This window comes from Epinephelus moara, chromosome 13 (assembly GCF_006386435.1).
Source record: "Epinephelus moara isolate mb chromosome 13, YSFRI_EMoa_1.0, whole genome shotgun sequence".
NCBI lineage: Eukaryota > Metazoa > Chordata > Actinopteri > Perciformes > Serranidae > Epinephelus > Epinephelus moara.
The window spans coordinates 11,145,713-11,166,541 of record NC_065518.1 but is presented as its reverse complement, the minus strand read 5'-3'; the positions used below and the strand labels follow the sequence as shown (position 1 = coordinate 11,166,541).

The 20,829-nt window shown below is 41.7% G+C and overlaps 1 protein-coding gene across 2 annotated transcripts in view; it reads right to left on the bottom strand.

Annotated features, from left to right (window-relative positions):
• The window catches only part of LOC126399825 (melanopsin-A-like), a 31,298-nt gene extending 11,514 nt beyond the window's left edge, over positions 1–19,784 (bottom strand). For both annotated transcript variants that reach the window (XM_050060109.1, XM_050060111.1), the window contains exons 1-8: positions 19,539–19,784; positions 11,976–12,112; positions 11,641–11,774; positions 8,005–8,208; positions 4,521–4,692; positions 3,970–4,131; positions 931–1,038; positions 119–290 (exon numbers count right to left, since the gene is read on the bottom strand). In XM_050060109.1, the coding sequence (XP_049916066.1) occupies positions 119–290; positions 931–1,038; positions 3,970–4,131; positions 4,521–4,692; positions 8,005–8,208; positions 11,641–11,774; positions 11,976–12,112; positions 19,539–19,661 (1,212 nt within the window). In that variant the 5' untranslated portion in view covers positions 19,662–19,784. The remainder of the gene's footprint in view (positions 1–118; positions 291–930; positions 1,039–3,969; positions 4,132–4,520; positions 4,693–8,004; positions 8,209–11,640; positions 11,775–11,975; positions 12,113–19,538) is intronic.
• Positions 19,785–20,829: the final 1,045 nt, after the last annotated feature.

Below are 20,829 nucleotides of genomic sequence, written 5' to 3'. Positions count from 1 at the left end.
ACAGATAAAATCACCCGCGCACACACACGAGACTAAAATCAGCAACTCATAATTCAGAGCATTTGTCATTGGAAGTGTAAGACAGAGACATACCAGATTAGATATGAGGTACACTCACTGATTCGCTATCAGACAGGGAGGAGTTGCGGGGCTTGCTGGGGCCTTTGGACTCTGATTGGCTGGTGAGGGTTGATCGGCGGGTGGACTGGAAACTGCTGCTGCTGAAACGGTCTCGGCCAGTAACACACAGCAATACCCCGAGGTAGGGAATATACCTGCTGAGTGCTGACCTGAGGGACAGAAACAAAGAAATATTACAAATCTATAATTCTTTTGTGCAGAGTTTGCATGTTCTCCCCGTGTCAGCGTGGGTTTTCTCCAGGTCTTCCTCCCACAGTCCAAAGACATGCAGGTTAACTGGTGACTCTAAATTGTCCGTAGGTGTGAATGTGAGTGTGAATGGTTGTCTGTCTCTATGTGTCAGCCCTGTGATAGTCTGGTGACCTGTCCAGGGTGTACCCTGCCTCTCACCCAATGTCAGCTGGGATAGGCTCCAGCACCCCTGCAACCCCTAACAGGATAAGTGGCTACGGAAAATGAATGAATGAATGTTGTGGTTCTTCCTGGAGTTTCAATGAATGAATGAATGTTGTGGTTCTTCCTGGAGTTTCCGATGGTTGTCAGGAGTCATCGTGCCTATACTTAATAATAATATTGTAGTTGCATAGTCTACAAATGACTTAAACCTCATTGTAAAGCCCATTCTACCCGTTTTGACAATACTGTACTTAATTATAGCAACACAAATAAAGTAAACTTGAATTTGACAGAAGTAAGAAAGTTGGGAAACAGCAAATTCAGCATAATGCTATTTCCACAGCATTCATTTATTCTGCTGTCTATGACACAACACATGGGCGTGCATCCTACCTGTATTTGGGGTGTGTTATGGCATATATGATGGGGTTGTGGATCGCAGATGCTTTGGCGATCACAGCAGGAACAGAGTTCATATACGGAGTCAACAAGTCTGCGTACCTGAGAGAGAAAGGAGAGATGTTGGTAAGAGGAGGACAAATGAGACAAGGAAATGAGACACATTCATGTGACAAGGGCAGCAGTGGGTGTGTTCACAACTACAAGATGAATGTAGAGACACAGGAGTGGAGCGTACAGTCACACCCACACTCATGTTATTGTATAAAGATTTTACTGACTCTTTTGATTTGACTTTATGATGTAGTTGCAGGTGTAAGATCCAACTAATAATTTCATGACACATTTTTAAGCAATCCTGCCTCTTAGCTTATCCTATCAAATAAAACTACCTTGACTATAAAATCTTGATTTTAGCTGCTTTAAAGGGGACCTTCTATGCTTTTCCTCACATTTCTTTCAGATGTTCATATTATATGTGGCCAAAGTTTCAAATAATGAGATAAAAGTGTGTAAAAGTAATCCCTGTGAACTACGGCTTCAGACCTTCCTGAATACTCTGTTTCCAGTGTTTTTCTAATTATACTTGAAGGCTGATAACGGATCTCTTTATGTGGTCATCTGCTCCAGGCACACTACTGCAAGTGTTTACATTACATGCACTGCTACATGTAGCTACATGCTAACAGTAAAGCGACATTTTATCTAGGGTGCCAATATTGTTCATTCTTTCCCGCCTTTGGATTTGATCCTGCTGGAGCATGTCCAGTTGTAAAGATTTTAGTTCAGAAGCTTTTATTGGTGCCACTATTCTTTGTTACAGTCATTCCCCAGCTGCAGGTACACTGCTACATATTGCTACATGCTAACATCAGGGAAACATGTAGCTTAATCTTGTTTTCCGATGTTTTTAATTCCACCATGATTTTGGATATTCCTTCTGACACGTCCAGTTGTGAAGATTTTGGTTTAGAAGCTTTTATTGGTAATTTTTCACAGTAAAAAGTGCCACTTTTCTTTGTTACAGTCATTCCCCAGCAGCACATACACTGCTACATGTAGCTTCAACATCAGGGAAATATGTAATCTTGTTTGCCGATGTTGTTAATTTCTTCCTGATTTTGAATGATATTCCTGCTGGAATATAAAGAAAGTGCCTGTAGTCTTTGCTACAGTCATTCCCCGACACCATGTACACTGCTACATGTAGCTACAAGCTATCATTAGGGAAAACATGCAATTTTTAGTGTCAGTGTTGTTAATTTCTTCACACTGAAGATATTACACCGAATATATACAACACCACAGAAACTGCATAAAATGAACCCAGATATATCTGACCTATGCTGGCATAGTTGTGGAGAGAGAGGGTCTTTAATGCACATGATGGAAATGTCCAGAGATAAATCAATTTTGGATAGGAGTAAAAAATGTTTTATGTACAATATTTAATGAGGATGTATGTATATGCCCAGATGTGTGCTTGCTGGGTGTAAAAATTGAAGGAATGAAATCCGCAGTGACACATCATCTAGTAACACTGGCTTTCCTTTGTGTGAAAAGGACTATTTTGATGAATTGGAAAATAAGGAAACCAAACTGTTTTTGTTTAGATCACTGGCTAAAAGAATTCATAGAAGTGATAACGATGGAGCGTGCAGCTTCATCCCTGCAGGGATTTTATAGGGACAATGGGTTAGATGTCCTATGGACCATCATTCAAGAATATATAAATAAGAGGCATTTTGTATAAGAGTGTTTTAGCTCTTCTTATTTCATTCTTTATTTGTCTTATATAATTTATTTATCTTTTGATCTGCTGCAGGGAAAACCTAGTACATATAATGTTTTCTGAACATGCTTATGCTTCCGGCTGTACATCATTTAATTTTGATAACATTTTGAGCATTTGGAGATAATTATATGCACCCCTAGCCATTCTCTAAAAACCTCTGATTGTATTGTCCTTGTTCTGTTGTTTTATTGTATTGTCTGTTTTTGTTTGTTGTCTAGTATTGTCTTTGTCTAGCAATGTCTTTGTTTGGTATTGTCCTTGTCTTGTAATTCAAAAATAAATAAATAAATAAATTTCTTCACACCTTCGGATTTGTTCCTGCTGTCACACGTCAAGTTGTGAAGATTTTGGTTTAGAAGCTTTTATTGGTGACACTATTCTTTGTCATTCTGCAGCTGCATGTACACTGCTACGTGTCGCTACATGCTAACATCAGGAAAACTTGTAGCCTAATCTTGTGTGCAGATGTTGTCAATTTTTCCCTTATTTCTGTCTAGTTGTGAAGATTTTGGTTTGGAAACTTTTAACTGAGGACTTGGCTTTCTTTGGAGGAGGGTTAGAGGGACAGGCGCTTAAACAGAGCATCTCGGAAAAGCGTGAATACAGGTGTTCCAGCACAGACAGCATGAGGAAAATAAAGTGTTTTTTGAATATTCAAGCACATAAACACATTCTAGTAGAAACCAGAAATACAATTATGAACCTGAAAATAAGCTTAACAGGTCTTTAACTGAGATCCATGTTCATGTGTATGACTCCAGAATCGTCACTGCTGCTTAGATGCTTTGCCCTTCCTAATGAGCTGACTTGTTTTCCTGACATAACTGTATAAAACATTTCTTCTAAATGTGTCTAAAAACTAATGTCCCACCTTTCAGGCAGCATGTGGTTTCAGTTCACTCACAGAGCCTTGAAGCTTGCTTGAGATAACTGCAGATAATTCCTTCAATGCAAACATAATGTTTAAACTGAACACAAAGTATATTTTTGTCTTGCTTTTGTCTTGCATTGTTGAACCTACCACCATCACAACCTCTGCCTGCTTAAAGTAAAACAGTTTTAATACTATATTTAACCCTAAACTATCAGTACTGCTTTATTATGTGAACCATATCTCCCCAAAACATATCACCTCGCCGGTTTTCATTTTTTACTGAGATGTTTTGACATTACTAGACAGTAAAAAATGTCTTTTTAGCGGCCACTGACAAAGCACACACATACACATACACACCTACCCAGCGAATGCAGTGAGGGCCGTGCAGGAGTAAGGGGCCCAGGAGATGACAAATAGCAGGATGACGATGAGTGCGATCTTGGCCATCTTCCATTCACTCTTCATCTTATGGAACCTCTTTGCAGAGTCTCTGGTTCCCTGACTGTTGATCTTTGCTATCGCTCTGTCAAACACAGACACACTCAACATAGTTATGAAACCTTTTTTTTCTTCTTTTAGTTCCAATATAATTTGTAATTTTAGATCAAGTTTGGCATTTCAAGCTTTTATTGTGTTTTTCTTTTCGGTTAATTCATTTTGAAGGCTAAGTTAAATGACTTAGACATCATGTATTGTACTTGTGCACACACACAGGAAGGCAGTATTACTGTTCAGACTGAACAAAGCATCAGTGGAAATCAATAGAGAAACCCTGACACATTGTTAATCAACATCACCAACAACAGACACACAACACCCACGTCTTCATCAATACATGTGTGTGTTTTAAGCGTAAACAAGATGGGAGCATGACTGAATGTAAACAGTGCGTGTGTGTGTGCATGTACCAACCGCGTCGTGTGTCTGATAGCTCTGAAGATGCAGCAGTAGCTGAAGATGATGATGAAGAGAGGGATGAAGAAGACGAAGGTAAAGAGCAGCATGGTGTAGGAGCGGACAGACGGGGTAAACGTCATGTAGTCCCAGGAACAAGACGTCATCAGACCCTCTGGGACATATGCACCTGAGGGAGAGCATACACACTTTAGCAATTCCTTCCCATGCCATGAAGTCAGACGAGTCTTTCTGTCACTTCCTGTAATGTATAACTTCCTGCTTCTTCCTCGTCTGAAAGACCTTGAACTACTTTTCATTGTACCTCCTTTGACAGTCCACTTGTCAAGCTATATCATATTGTTAGATCACAATGATGGGAACAAAGGAACGAATTAAGGAATTATTTCATTAGTACTCTGTCATAAACTGAAGTGCTGGACAAATTAAAATGTTGCTCAGCTGGTGGCGCTACATAGAAATTAAGGGAAACACCAAAATCGTTAGGATTCATCCCCCAGGGACCATGACTGTCTCAACCAAATGTTATGGACATGTATCCAGTAGCTGTTGATTTCACTCTGAACCAAAGTGTTGGCTGACTGACCAACTGACATTGCAGTCCCAGAGCGATGCTGTTAGCATTGCTAATACACACCAGTAGCTGATCGTTTGACTAAATCTGTATAGTGCAAATGTATCCTCATATATGTGACACCACCTGTCAAGCTCAGGCTGTAATAAATGACTGAGGGACCTGAGTGGCCCACGTGCAAAATCCATCACAGAAAGCAGTTGGAGTTCTCTCTAGTTGTTTCTGCTGAGGAAACTTACACTTAGCATTTGGCATTCACACCACAGGCTTCTCTTATATCGGACTGCATCCATTATTTCACACAGAGCTCAGGAGGATAATACACACACACACGCAAACATACACACATAAAAGACACTACTTTGCATTCACTTCCACATAAGAGCACAACTAAACATACACATGCACTCACAACAATTTCTAAATATCGTATAGCAGCAGACTTTCCTTCCTTTTCTCCAGACACGGAAGGAAGCCATAAGTCACTTTTATTACATGTTGTGTTAAGTTGTTGTGGCAGTTTGGGCTCCAAACCCTAAGAGAATTTTTAGTAGAAAAAACAGCCACTGCAACACAGTTGATTCAGGGTGGCAGAACATACACAAGGGCTACCTGTGTATGGTTCCAACGGACATCAAGTTTCTCTCTGAATCAATTTAAAATACGTCCGACCTTCTAAACTCGTGGTCCAGTCTTTATATTCAGCACTCCTCCATGTACGCTAAACAGAAATTTAAATTTAAACGCTACTATTTTTCACAGCTTTGATTTAGAGATCCAAGGCTTTATTTCAGAAACTCAGTAGATGTAGTTCTCACAAATTTTGCTCACAAATTTGTCATAATCGTGTTAGTGAGCACTTCTCCTTTTCCAAGATAATTTTGGGATGGTCACAATAAAAGGCCACTCTATAATGCGCAGTTTGATCACAACACAATGCCACAGACGTTGTAATTTTTGTGGGAGCGTGCCATTGGCATGCTGACTGCAGGAATGTCCACCAGAGCTGTTGCCTATGAACTGAATGTTCATTTCATGACCATAAGACGTCTCCAGTGTTGTTTCCCTGAATTTGGCAGTACATCCAAGCAGCCTCACAACCGGCAATGACCACATTTGCAAACAGTCTGGTCGCATTACTGTTTAAAAAAAATATCAATTAACCTTGTCTTGTTATACAATATACAGTAGAAATCACTTACAGTGATCATGTCCGTGTCAAATTTATCTCTCTAGGTGAATTATTATCATAACCAATTTTTCTTTATTTCCCATGGTGATCACCATCTCATTGACATTTGTATATTTATTACATTAACATAAAGTAATGAACAGACAGTTCTGTTAACTAAATTTTATTGACTGTACAGCTGTTTGATTATGGGGGCATGACATGACCAGGCATTTTCAATCCACTTGACGATGGCGTCTTCAACCACAGGTGCTCTCTCTGTACACATACTTTTCTGTCTCCAACACTAACAGCCATAAGCGTCAAGGAGATTACTCTTTTTGTTGAGAGAAAATTACTTCCTTTTTTCCCGTCATGATTTTAATGTGAATGCACCAGCCTCAGGTAGCCAGCTGGAGGCAGACAGGTTATAGCGAGGCAAAGTATCATGGTGGGAGTAAGGTAAAAAAAAAAAAAAGAAAAAAGAAAGAAACAAAATCCCCAAAAAATCAGTAAATGAAAAAAAATGTAAAAAAAAAAAAAAAAAAAAAGTGAAAAAAAAATGTCATGCATGAAAAGACTCCAAATGAACACAGAGAGCAGACTATTTGATAACTACAAGCAAATTATTTAAACAGCATTTGTATAGGAAAGATTCCATATAGACAGTTAATCACTATAACCTTTATCACTATAAACGGTTTCCACTGTAATACATTATATTACATGCAGTGGAGTCTACTGAGATAGTAGAGTCCATTTATGGAAAACAGATTTGGTATGTCAAGGTCAGTTTAAAATTGGTTTGATTCACAATTCTTCAAAATAAGACTTTCATTTGTCAGATTTCTTTGATATGTGGAGTTCCTCAGGGCTCGATACTAGGTCCTTTACTGTTCTCCGTCTACATGCTGTTTCTCAGTTACATTAAACACAGACATAACACTGATGAATTTTTAACGCAGCTGACACTCAGTTTAACTTTCCCTTGATAGTCACAGTCTCCAGCAACATCTTGGCGGCCTTGAAATTACAGTTCCAAATACCCACTCTGTGTTTTGTTGTTGTCCCCATTGGTCTGCTCATAATTCATGTCCTGTTTGGACAAACACCTTGAAGTAAAATGGTCTGAGTTTTGAGAAGGAAGAGCTGTTTCCTGTTTTTTTTTTTTTTTTTGTTTCCACAGTTCAGTACGCAGTGTCCAGGCACAGGCTTTGCTAGTAAAATGATTGGTTGTTTAGTCTAGGGAATTTCATTACCACCTCTCTGACTGCAGATAAAAATGAAACGTGACTACGTGTGACCATGACAGTTCAGAGACAGTTTTGAAGATGTAGAACAACGTTTTGCTAGATGCTCACTTGTTACCACCAACATGCATACATCTTTTTTGGGAGCACATACAACAGAGGAAAAAAGAGAAACCAGTAGGATGGCGAGTCCATGACCTCATCATCATTGTTAGGCTGCTGTAATGTCAGCTACAGGTAAACATGAGGCGATCTGCCCTCTGATATCTGAATAATATTAAATGTATTTGGCATGTTGACAGAAGGCAAAGTCAGATCTGTTTCACATAGTAGTACAACTTTCAGCAGGAATTTGACACGCTGACACAAATAAAAACAGTGTGAGAGAAGGACTTAGACAGAGCCTGAAAAAACTAAACCCCTCAGAGGAATCACTCTGATCAACAATGACTCCACAACCAGGCCCCTAAATGTACTGATACTCACTCCAGCCGAAGAAGGGGGGCAGGCTCCAGCCTACGGAGTAGACCCAGGCAGCAGCCAGAATGCTCAGGGCTTTCCTGCGAGACATCACCCCCAGGGAGGCCAGAGGCCTGGTGATCACCACATACCGGTCCACCGCAATCACCATCAGTGTCATCATACTGCAGATACCAAACAGTGCTCCGCAGAAGGCATACAACTCACAACCTGGAGGAGGAGAGGCAAAAGAAGTGCGTAGAGACGAAGGACAAATATGATTGCTCCTGAAGGTAGCTATCAAAATAAATGTATTTTTCTGCAGCTCTTGAACAACTAGCTGCAAATACTGCAGCTAGTTGTGTTTCTAAATGGTTTTGGACACATATGGGTTATTTCTGTGCTGTTTAGTCAAGTGTCCGTCTCACTGCCATTTCAGATCCTTTGTATTCTTTGCCAATATCACGTTAGCAAATAATCTCATCTAATAATACCTTTAACACACATGCTTCATTGTTCCCTTTGGAAAGACTGTAATGACAGGTAGTTACATGCGACACAGTGATGACTACAACATGTCTCTTTCTGTTCCATCATGTAATGTGCTGGTATCTATAGTCTATCATTCTGCTAAATATATTCATACTGTTTGAAAAAAATATGACGCACACATTCATTCACACTTGCAAATATATGTGCAAGCCTACACACACACACACACACACACACTGACAAAATATAAACACTCAATCATCACTTTATCAGCTGCTATCCCTTCAGGCCCTCAGCGTGTCATTACCACCGACCTGTCACACATCATATAATCACAGCACCAAATCATCACATCCAAGCACAAGACAGAATTTGAAGTGTGCCGCCTGTGTGAAGGAAGTCAAACAAATACTGCTCAGGCAGCTGAATACAGATCACAGCGCCTGTATGGCCGTCGTCCCGACTGTGTGTGTGTTTGACAGCCCCTGTTGAGTTACCAAAGCTAATGAAGTCCAGATTGGCTCCGGAGGAACGCTCTCCAGAGAAGAACAATATTATAAAGTCCTGGGGCGTTTTGTCAAACAGCAAAGTTCACTGCATGGAGGTCAGGTCAATAATAACAAGTACATGTCCAAAAGAGAAAGGTAATTTAATTATGTCCCGCAATGAGCTCTTAGGAGCAAATCTTTTCAGTATGCATTGATCAATAAGTGTATTTCAATCCACCTGTTTTATGAGCAGTTTTAATTTGCACATAAAAAAGCACAGCAATTTGATTTAGAAACAAATTAAAACATTGAAACAAAGTGCTATGGAAACAGACTCAGTGCATTAATCATAAAGCATGTCAATTAAATGTCACTGAAGAGATGAAAACATCAGATCTGTGTGGAGTGCTGGGGTGATTGTTCCTCGGATCAATGCAAACATAAATGTAATTTTTATACAATGCTTCCCCCATAATTTTCTAGTGTTTGAGATTTTCTGAAAATGTGGATAAAATTGGGAAACTTTTGATTTTTATTGTAAAGGGACAGTTCACCCTCCAAATCAAAATACAGTTTTTTTCCTATTTATCAATCTCTATTTTTTTGGTGTAAGTTACTGAGTGTTGCAGATATCTGCCGTAGAAATGTCTGCCTTTTTCAACTATACTGGAACTAGATGGCACTCGGCTTGTGGTGCTCAAAGCGCCAAAAAAACGAAACAAAATACATTTGAAGAACTCAACAGCAATGTCTCTTTCCAGATATCACAACCTGGTTACTGAAGATAATCCATAAATCTTGCTGTAAGCAGCTTCATGTAGGAACCATTATATTTTTGCAGAACTACACCCACCTACCGTACCATAGTGCAGAAGGAAGCATCCATCCATCCATTTTCATCGAGCACCACTAAGGTAGCTAACGTTACAGCTCAGGTGAGGAGGACGCCATTGATATTAACATTTTGTGCTGTCACAAGTACGAGCCTCTCATCCATGAGTAGATGCATGCTTCCTTCTGCGCAGTGATATGGTTGGTGGTAAGAAAATAGTTCCTACATGAAACTGCTCACAGCAAGGTCTGTGGATTATCTTGAGTAACCAGGTCTTTATTTCTGGAAAGAGACATTGCTGTTGAGTTTTCTAAAGTATTTTTTGGCGATTTGAGCACCACAAGCCATGTGTCATGGAGTTTTGCAAGTTTCATGTTTACTATGTTCACCATTTTTGTTTAGCGTGTTAGCATGCTAATATTTGTTAAATAGCACTTAACACAAAGTACAGCTGACACTAACTCAAGATAATTCACAGACTTCCTTGCAGTTTCATGGAGTAACTATTTTCTTTCTACCGAACTACACCTGCCAATGGTATCACTGCGCAGAAGGAAACCTGCATCTACTGCTAGCTCACCTAGCACCCCTAAGCAAGCTAACATAACAGGTCAGCTGAGGAGGATGCCATAAATAGTAACATCTCACGCTGTCACAAGCCCCTTGTAGACGCATACGTCCTTCTGCACGGTGACACAGTTGGTGTGTGTAGTTTGGTTAGAAAGGAAATAGTTCCTACATGAAACTGCTCACAGCAAGGTCTGTGGATTATCTTGAGTGACCAGGTCTTTATTTCTGGAAAGAGACATTACTGTTGAGTCTTTTTTTTTTTTTTTTGGCACTTTGAGTGCCACAACCCGAGGGCCATCTAATTTAATAATATTTGAGAAAATGACCAACATCTTCAGTACTCTGCAGCTCACACCAAAACAGTCTAGATTAAAAAATAGCAAGTTTAATTGCTGAGGTTGTGTCAGTCGAACTGACTGATTAACTCATTCATTTGAAAACACTGCCATCACTAGAGCCACACTGCTGCTAGAGAGCTTCATCACTGAGGAGTGCACGGGAAGTTTACTATGAATTCTTGTAAAACAGGAAGGATAAACACAAATAAAATGCAAGGAACAGTTGGCTTTTGCTTTGTGATTACCATCTTTGACCTCTCTCATTAGTCACATCTCTCTGTGTCCTCTGAAAAGGATAGGCAGAAAGAAAAGGTTTTCTAGGTGGTTGGGGGGTTGGAGGTGATTAGGGAAAAAAAGTCGTCTTGCAGTAACCATCATTGAGAGCTGAGCTCAAGATCTGAAAGTGATGGGCTGTCTTCATCAAGGTCAGAAGAACTCCTGAAGGAAAACACAGCGCTCTGACTATCAGTGTTTGATCAATGGAGTGTGGAGCCTCTTTTACCACCTCTTTATTTCTGTTCCCATCAGACTGCATGCTGATGTATAATGCACACTGCAGTGGAACCCCCTCCTAATCGCCCATGTATAACAAAACATGCTGTTTGCTCTTTTTAATCGATGGAATTTGGATGCTGGATGCTCCTTCTTCCACTGTGGCACAAGGGTGATAGAGGATGGCAGGTTTTTGTGTTTGTGTGTGTGAGTGTGTGTGCAGAATGTTAACTGAACTGTAGGTCACGCTCAAAAGGGTAGGAAACCAATACAGGTCCTGGGGGAATTCAGAGAGCGTGTCCGTAAATGTTAATGATGTGCATGCACACGTAACGGAGCATGGATGACATCATTAGTGTTTAGGTTGTTATCATATTGGATTCCTTTGTGCAGCTTTTTTTTTTTTTTTTCATGTAAGCATAAAATGTTAGGTAATAAACGCATGTGCTACCTTTCTTTCCAAAGATCCATCGCTTGTGCATGCTGGTGATGAAGAAGATGGGTGTCTGAGTGAGACACATGAGGAAGTCTGTGACTGCCAAGTTAATGATAAATATGTTGGATGGTGTCCTCAAGCTCCGGCTCCTGAACACACACACACACACACACACACACACATGCAGCTGTTTAAATATTATGATTAATACTGGATCATGAATAAATCAGGCATCTCATTATCACGTGTTATCATCACAGATACATACTGTACAAAAACGTGGTGCTGAACAAGTTTATTGAAGAAAGCATGCACTGCAAAAAAAAAAAAAAAAACCAAAACCTGAGTACCTGCAGAAAGCATATACGACCAGGAAGTTTCCCAGCATGCCTGTGATGCCCACAACCAAGATGACAACACCGATGGTGTAGTGAGCGTGGTCAGGGACGTCTACCGTTGGAAATGGGTGGCTTGGAACCAGTGATCCCTAACAACAGGAAACAGGGAGGAAAGGGTTAATTTATGTTATTAGAATCATGATATTAAGTGATGATAAGATAGCAATATCATCGCAAAAATACCCCTGATTTCACTGCAGGTCTTGGGATCATCGCCTTGAAGGAAATTTGATGTATTAAGTTAAAGGAGGCCTATTATGCCCATTTTCAGGTTCATTCTTGTATTTAAGGTTACTACTGGAGCATGTTTACATGCCTTAATGTTAAAAAAAAACCATTTAGTTTCCTCATTCTGTGCTGTAACACCTGTATTCACCCTCTGTCTGAGAGGTTCCATTTTATGGCCTGTCTGTTTGAGCCCACTCTCTGAAAAAGTTCAGTCTGCTTTGATTGGTCAGTATTTCTGGGTCTTCTATGTCTCTGCACCTCTGCATTGTCATTGCAGATGGGGAATGACTATAACAGCATACAGCAGCACTTTTTACCATGAAAAATCACCAATAAAAGCTTCTAAACACAACCGGACATGTTCTAGCAGGAATATGATCCAAAATCAGGGAGAAATGAACACCAACAGCAACCAAGATTACATACTTCTCTGACGTTAGCATGTAGCTACATGTACATTGGTGGTATAACATTACTTACAAGTGGGGAATGACTGTAAAATATAATAGCAGCACTTTTTACCATGAAAAATCACCAATAAAAGCTTTCTTTAGTTAAATGTCACCAATAAAAGCTCTTCAACACAACGGTGCATCTTTGAAGCAGGAATACGAGTCAAAATTTAGGAGAAATGCTCATTATCACCATGTAAGATTACATGTTCTAGCAGGAATATGATTTAAAATTGGGGAGAAATGAATACCAACGATAACCAAGATTACATGTTTCCCTGACGTTAGCATGAAGCTACATGTATGTTAGCAGTGTAATTTTATTTGTCGCTGGGGAAGGACTGGAGGTCTTGTTGTAAGCAACGTGTTCAAAAGAAACCTGAGTTTTTTTCTCACAGAGTTTACTTTTACATAAATTAAACTTATTTGAAAATTTGGCCACGTTTACTCTCACACATCCGACGTGTGACACACGCATTCACCTTCCATCTCACGGTCTCACTGTGCCCAACCAATTCTCACGCCGACGAACGCTGGAAAAAAGGCTGGCAGCTGAGTATTTTAAATTAATTTCAAACAGCCGGCACGCCAGGTGGGCGGAGTTGAAGTTTGCAGCCAGACTTCAGAGAGAGGAGAGGAGAGGAGAGGGGCAGACTCCGCCTGACCGGCGTACCAGCTTAGTGAAATGGAGTGCAGCCAAATGTTACTACTCTCTGATTGGTGTGCAATCCATATTTGCGCTTTGATTGGGCGGCTCTAGTCTCACAGTCAGTCGACTACGGGCCGCTTCACGCACCGGGGAGGACGTGACTTTTCAAGTAAACTGAGAGACGCTTTGCTGAACTTAAAGAAAGGTATGTCGGCTCACTGGTAGTGTGATGTCTTCAGTAGTGCCCGGACCACATACTGGATGTCCACTGGATACGTCGCGTGTGCGATTTGGCCGCGGCACGGACTCGCTCCGTCCCGTGCCGGGCGTCAATGTCCACTGGAACTTTAGCAGCACGCACACGATCGGCTGGAATTGTCAGATTGCGAGATCATAATGTCTGCGATAATTTGCGGAAACCCTGGAGGTATAAAGCAGGGCTGGACTGGGACAAAAAAATGGCCTTAACATTTGATTGGTGAAATGCCATACACACACACTATACTGTTACCAAAATTAAAATAAATCCAGTAGTAACCTACGTGCCCTGGAAGAGAGTACCAAGGCTAAAAAATCAATGTGCTCATTCACGCCTCATATACATCCTGGTGGTAGTAGATGGCCTCAGAATACACAATACCTATGGTGAAAGCACTTGCCAAAGGAACTCTACAAGATCTATCATTTCAATTTTTAATAAAATGTGTGCAAGTACAAATAAGATACATGTCGGCATTTTTTTTGTCCCAGTCCAGCCCTGTACACAGGTCATTGAAAGTCCTTGAATGTATCTATTTCTGTATGAAACTGCATGAAAATAAGATTTCACCATGTGAATTTAAAAATTTTCTCGGGGGAGAACCCCCCTTGAAATCTTTCTGTTTGCCGCAACAGGACATATTACTGGATTTTTTAAGCAGATGACTATACTACCATAGATTGATGAAATCGACCTTGATCTGCGCCGTAAAACAAATATACATCTATGGAAGTATGTTTGGCTTAGGCCTATAGATATGAATATATAAACGTACACTCATTTCTTCTGTTTGCCACATGTGCATATTAACTCTTTTAAGGTAAAAAAACAACAACATGCTGCCATGTCCACGTATGTCCGTGACCATGCACGCACAAGCAGATATTACATCACAAGCTAAAATCTCACTCCAGCCCTCTCACCAAAGTTGGCAACCCTGTTATAACACTATACTACATAAGAAACTGAACTGAAAACTTTATTTCCATTTGCAGTATTATATTTGGTGGTATGGCTCTGTTCTGGGACCTCTCTGCCTTTCCTAGGCCTACACAGAAAGCCTCTTCCACGTGCCTACATGGAAAGCCTGAGGTGGAGAGAGCACACCTCCCTGCCCTTCCATGCGCCTACATGGACAGCCTAAGGCAGGAAGAGCAGAGCAAAGACCCCCCGGGAACAGAACAGCGCAGCATCAATGACAAACAGAAATGATACTGATAAGTCAGACACAACATGAAAAGGAGGAGCTGGGGTGGAGACAGGCCAGAGTTTAAATAGTGCGCTCTGAAAACTAAAACTGATGCATTGTTTCTTGTAATTCTCTAAAGGCTGACTTTATATCAATGTAAGGGTTTTCACTTGACATCAGCGTTTTGCCTCTGAGAAGCTGCCACACCTCAGAGCACAACGCTCCATCTCAAAATTCCTCTCAGACATCGTGACACACTCCCCTGCGTTAACACTTTCTGTTTGTCTCTTGCTGTGTGTCTTTCAAGCAGCTGCACGCCCACACACAAACACAGAAACACACGCCCACTCACCAGGGCTACTTCCACTAAGCTGCATCTTCTTTCTCTCCGCTGGAACACACACACACACACACACACACACACACCTGCTTTCATTAATCCTGACTGCTGTGTCCAAGAGTGTATGTGTGTGTTTGTCTGTTTGTCCAGCATCAGGTTTTCAGCAGTCCTACTTCTCTGCAGAGTTACAAGCTACTGTTACGATGAAGGAGGGCGTTTGAATAGTATGGTAACAAGTGATGGAGTGCTTATGTAAGATATGAGTGAAAGGGTCGTGGCAAAGTGTTACTAAAAAAGGGGACAAGTGCAGGGAGTGAAGGTGATATGCAGATGTGGTGTGTGTGAGGAATATAAACACACTGAGATCTGGTCTGACGCCGCCGTCATCTGTGATGTGGTGGTTCACGCTCAAGGTCTCCCCTCCCTCCCTGCTTCATTTCTTCCCCTGTTTCTTTCTCTTCACATCCCTGCCACTCTCCCTGCTGGATCTCTTTCTCATCTCCACTATCGCTGCTAATTCCCAATCCCTGTTAATTCCCTCCTTCACGCCCGTTCCTCTGTTCCCTGAATCTCTCTTGACCATTCCTTGTCGTCCTTTTGCTTTCTCTCATTTTCTCCAGCTGTGGTGGCTCGGTTAATGTCTGCCCTTCCACATTCCAGGTTAATGTCCATCACACTGCGAGGACTGCGAGGAGGAAGGAGAGACGCAGTGAGCAGAGTGGAAGTCTCCTCTACAGTATGTTTGTGTGGGATGTAAAGATGGTATATAGCGGATGGTAATGTGTCTCCATATGTACTGAAGCTGAGATGCCAGCGGTTCTGGGTGCTCCTTTGTCAGTGCAGAACAAGTCATAAAGATGTAAATGATCTTGTGCTGTCAAATGCACATCGATTTAAAACAGGCAAATAAAGTGAGAGAAAGAAGACGAAGATTATGGACAGAAGAGAGAGCGAGAGACAGGAGGAGAAGAGGCAGAGAATTACAACATCCACTGTGGGAATTCAATCTCAATTTAAAACCACACAAACACGGATGTACTTACAAGCATGAATAAATGTAAACATATGTGCACACATGGGTTTCCTCCGACATGTTATTCCAGTGTCGGTGTGGGTTTCCTCCAGGTGCTCCGACATGTTCTCCCCTTGTAGGTGTGGGTTTCCTCCAGGTGCTCCGACATGTTCTTTCCGTGTCAGCCTGGGTTCTTTCCGTGTCAGCTCGGGTTTCCTCCAGGTGCTCCGACATGTTCTCCCCATGTCAGCGTGGGTTTCCTCCGGGTGCTCCGACATGTTCTCCCCGTGTCAGCTTGGGTTCTCTCCAGGTACTCCAGCTTCCTCCCACAGTCCAAAGACATGCAGGTTAACTGGTGACTCTAAATTGTCTGTAGGTTCCTCCAGGTGCTCCAACAGGTTCTCTCTGTGTCAGTGTGGGTTTCCTCCAGGTACTCCAGCTTCCTCCCACAGTCCAAAGACATGCAGGTTAATTGGTGACTGTAAATTGTCCGTAGATGTGAATGTGAGTGTGAATGGTTGTCTGTCTCTATGTGTCAGCCCTGTGATAGTCGGGTGACCTGTCCAGGGTGTACCCCGCCTCTCGCCCAATGTCAGCTGGGATAGGCTGCAGCCACCCCGCAACCCCTAACAGGATCAGCAGTCATGGAAAATGAATGAATGTGTTTTATTTCTGCATATGCCAGTGGGTGTAATATTTATTGATTCCACTACAGGGCAAATTTTCTCTGCAATTAAGTGGAAAAAAGTATGCACATATTGGTATTGGCATTTGGCTAAAATGAGTTAGAAAATATCAGCATACTGGATATCTATAAAAATCCAATATCCAAATACCCTGCATCTGTAAATATAAATATAGAGCTGAGGTGAAGTGAATTGCTAAAAGACAGAAAGTAAATATTGCTGGCTGTGGCTTGTGCAGCGTCAGAGCTGGAAAGATTTGTTAAATCTCTCCTGGTGTTTCTTTGCTGTATTTGCCAGCTATTACAATCGTTTCATGTAAATGAGGTATATTTTACTCATTGTTTACTGTCTCTCAGTGGAAGCATCTCGTTATGACATATTGTTTTATATATACATATTTCCGCAGTCTAAAATTCTGTTGCCAAGACAGCTTAACAAAATGAGTTATGAGTAATTCTGCATACAGTTGTAATATCCTGACATAAATCAGCATTGGAATGATATTTATTTCCTGCATGTATCAAAGCCCAGCCCTTAAATATACACTGATAAAAAGCAAACCCTGTTTTTTACAAGATGATGGGAGAGGATGCAGTTTAACAAACTGCTCATTAAAATATGGGCTGATCTTTAATTTGCAGCTGGCAAATAATTAACAGCAGGAGTAGTTAGGGGAAGTAGATGAAGAACAATGTGCTCACAAAAAGGGGTTTTCATTTCATTAGTTTTAGTCGGTTTGCATAATTAACAGCTCATCTTCTGGCAAACTGATCAGTTTCAGTATTTGAGTGATTTAATTGTGATTGTTTTAATTCTGCTGAATGGTGACGTGGAAACGACCAATCAAAAACTACCACTACTAGTACTACAACAGCCCAGAGACTTTACAGTATTGATGAATGCTGCATTAATTGCACAACTGATTATCTGCCCTCTGCCTCTCCTGCACGTCACACGCCGGTCGTTAATCAGCCAATAAGATGGCAGGTAAGTGGTTATCTGCACCTTCAGAGGGAAACTAATTTGTTTACCAGCTAATGCACTTTAATCTACTGCAGAGGACATGAGCACAAAGGGTTACACACACACACACACACACACACACACTATCACTGCATCTTTTAAAGACACACACACACATCCACATATATGCACACCAACATTAGCGTTCATAAATTGGACCCATATTTTTTCAGTCATCCAGAGATTGTAGATTTGACGGATGATCAAGAGAGAAAAATAAACAAACAGCGGTAAAAGGAAAATGTGGGCTCTAGAGAGAAATACAGAAGAGTTTCTAAATGAAAACCACACTTAAAGCGGAGCAGATGATCCCATCTGCCTCAGTAGAAGCTGCCCCCGGGCACTGCTTCAGTATCAGCTTTCCCAGCTCTCCCACCATGAAGGACAGACCACAAAAGCCACAGAGACTGAAGCCCGCAGGTCTGAACTTCAAAGTCCAAACTGAAACATTCACACTTGTTGAACTGGCTGTGCACCCATGTGTTTTTCAGTACGTCTTTCAAACAGCTGTTTCTTTCCCAAATCAGAGTCAATGATGTCTGGGCTCCTGGGGAAAAGTTAGAGCACTCGACTTTCATTTCATGCTTTATATATTTCACGTACAGTGCAGAGGTGCATACACCGCTGTATTGGCTTACACATCTGTGTATGAGGATTTCCCTGGAGGCTGAACTAATCCCATTCTGCGACACAGAGGGAGACAGAGAGGGAGATGGAGGCTTGTTCATCCATGACTTGGAAATGAAAACATTCTCAGCACATGTCTCTTTCCAGGACTGCAGAGGGGATGTGAATGATGTCTGAGCTGTATGACTGCACATCTTTACATTTAAGAAATACTAATAATTACAACCAAACCAGTTGTTTTGTGTTTGATGTTGCCTTGCTGCAAACACAGTTTCCTCTGTAGGGATGATAAAGATCTGAAGTGAAGTTAACTTGCATATGGTAAATTAAGATTAGGGCAAAAATAGGTATTTTAAATGGGATTATTAGGGCGCAAATTGGAATTAAATGGGTCCATGTAAACACCATTTACTGCACACAAGTCACTTTTGAGAACATTAAAGTCTTCTGAAATATCTCAGGAACACTCACAGCGGATGAACTCACAGCAAATTAAGATAATAATGAGCAACACTGCAAAAGGAACTCATGAATGGCATCGACGCGCGCACAGATGTTGGCACAAAGTGTTGCGCACTTTCACTACAGAGATCAAAAATACCCACAGTGCACCCGCAGCAGCTTTTTGCAACTATTTCCAACAGTAGTACAACCTGGTGAAACACCAGCGATGACGGGGTTTGACTCCTGCCTTCATTCAGCTCCTGTGGTGAATGAGCGGAGCGCAGACGCGCATGAGAGGATGGCGTGATTCATTCATTCACAGCGACTTAACACCTCGCTCATTCACACCTCCCCGTGCTGCTTATATTTTATGAATGATCTGGTGGATGAATGAAAAACTACAAAAAAAGAAAAAAAAACCCATAACTGACAGTTTTTTGGCTCGTTTATCCAGGTGTGGTGAGTTGGCTGCTGTGGATCAGATCTCGCCGCGGTTACGCATCGCTGCGGCGCACAGAAGCTCTCCAGTCACACGGAGGGGGTTTCCTTCAAGCAGCTAAAAACAAATAATAATAAAACATAAAAAAGTGGGAGCCAGTTACTCACAGCTGTAGGGACAGGGGAAAGCTCCATAAGCCGGTGTGGGCTGATGGAGCTGATGTTCCAGGGCGCCCGGGCGGTGGAGTCCGGTGTGGGGACCCCCGGTTCAATCAGGACCCTAGAATCCATTCCCGGTCCACGGTGGTTAATGAAGCGCGGTTGTGTGTGAGAGAAGTGGACCGGAGAGGTGTGAATCTAGCTATATGAGGTGGTCTATGAGTCCAATTGGCCGGTCATCATCGCCGCCCTGCTCTGACAGAGCTACTGGTAGTACAGCAGCTGTGGAGGGGTGGGAAAGGAGTGCGCTCCGTCTCTCGTCCAATCCCTACTCCAGGGATGCCTCTGAGTGTGTCAGTAGGTCTGTGCGCGGATATATAGCTATGGGCATTTTTGTGGTTGTTTATTGAACTTCCAGGAATCAATGGAGCAGTTTTCCTTCTCATATTGATACTTACTTTTACGTTTTCAGATAGATGCTCTCTCCTCTAACAGACAAGTAAACAAATTAATAACACAATAATGCAAAGGAGAATCAAAGCAGGAATTCACATGGCTCTGGTTATCCATCTGAAATTTGTTTTTTACCCTCCTGTCCATCAGCAGGGAACAGGTTCAAGTCCAGCTGGCAGAGGTCTTACTCACATCTACAAAGTGGCGCCCCAAAAGGGGGGACCCAGAGGGACCATGGCCCCTATGTCTTTAAGGGTGCTTTCACACCTGCCCTGTTTGGTTAGTTTCAATTGAACTGAAGTTTGTTTGCGCCCTAAGTGTGGTCTCAGCCCGGTTACAAATGAACTCTGGTGCGGTTCGTTTGTGGTGAGAAGGTGTTCCGACCTGGATCTGAACCAACTGCAGTCACTTGACACATTGTTTGGGTTAAACATGAGCATGTTACAGTCCTGGAGGATTATTAATGTGCACCTCCTCCTGTACTGCCTTAATATGCACATTCAGCACATCCAATGCATCAAAACATTGTTTTCTAGTTGGAGCCGCGCCTCGTTTTCAAACTGTATGGTTTGACTAAAATGAACAATGACAGCAATATAGTCCACGATGAGCAGCGCTAAAATCAACCTGCGTAGTTGTCCCTCCATTGTGACATTAGAAAGTGTCACATTTATCTTGCAAGTGTACTCTTCTTCAACGTTTGCTTTACTTCCTGGATTTTTCCCACATGGAAATTCTGACCAATCAAGAGCAGCTTTCTCACACAAGGCATTTGATCTGGTCCGCTTGTAAATGCTGCCGTGAGAACACGAACCAACTCTAGGCAATTATACAACTGTGTAACAAA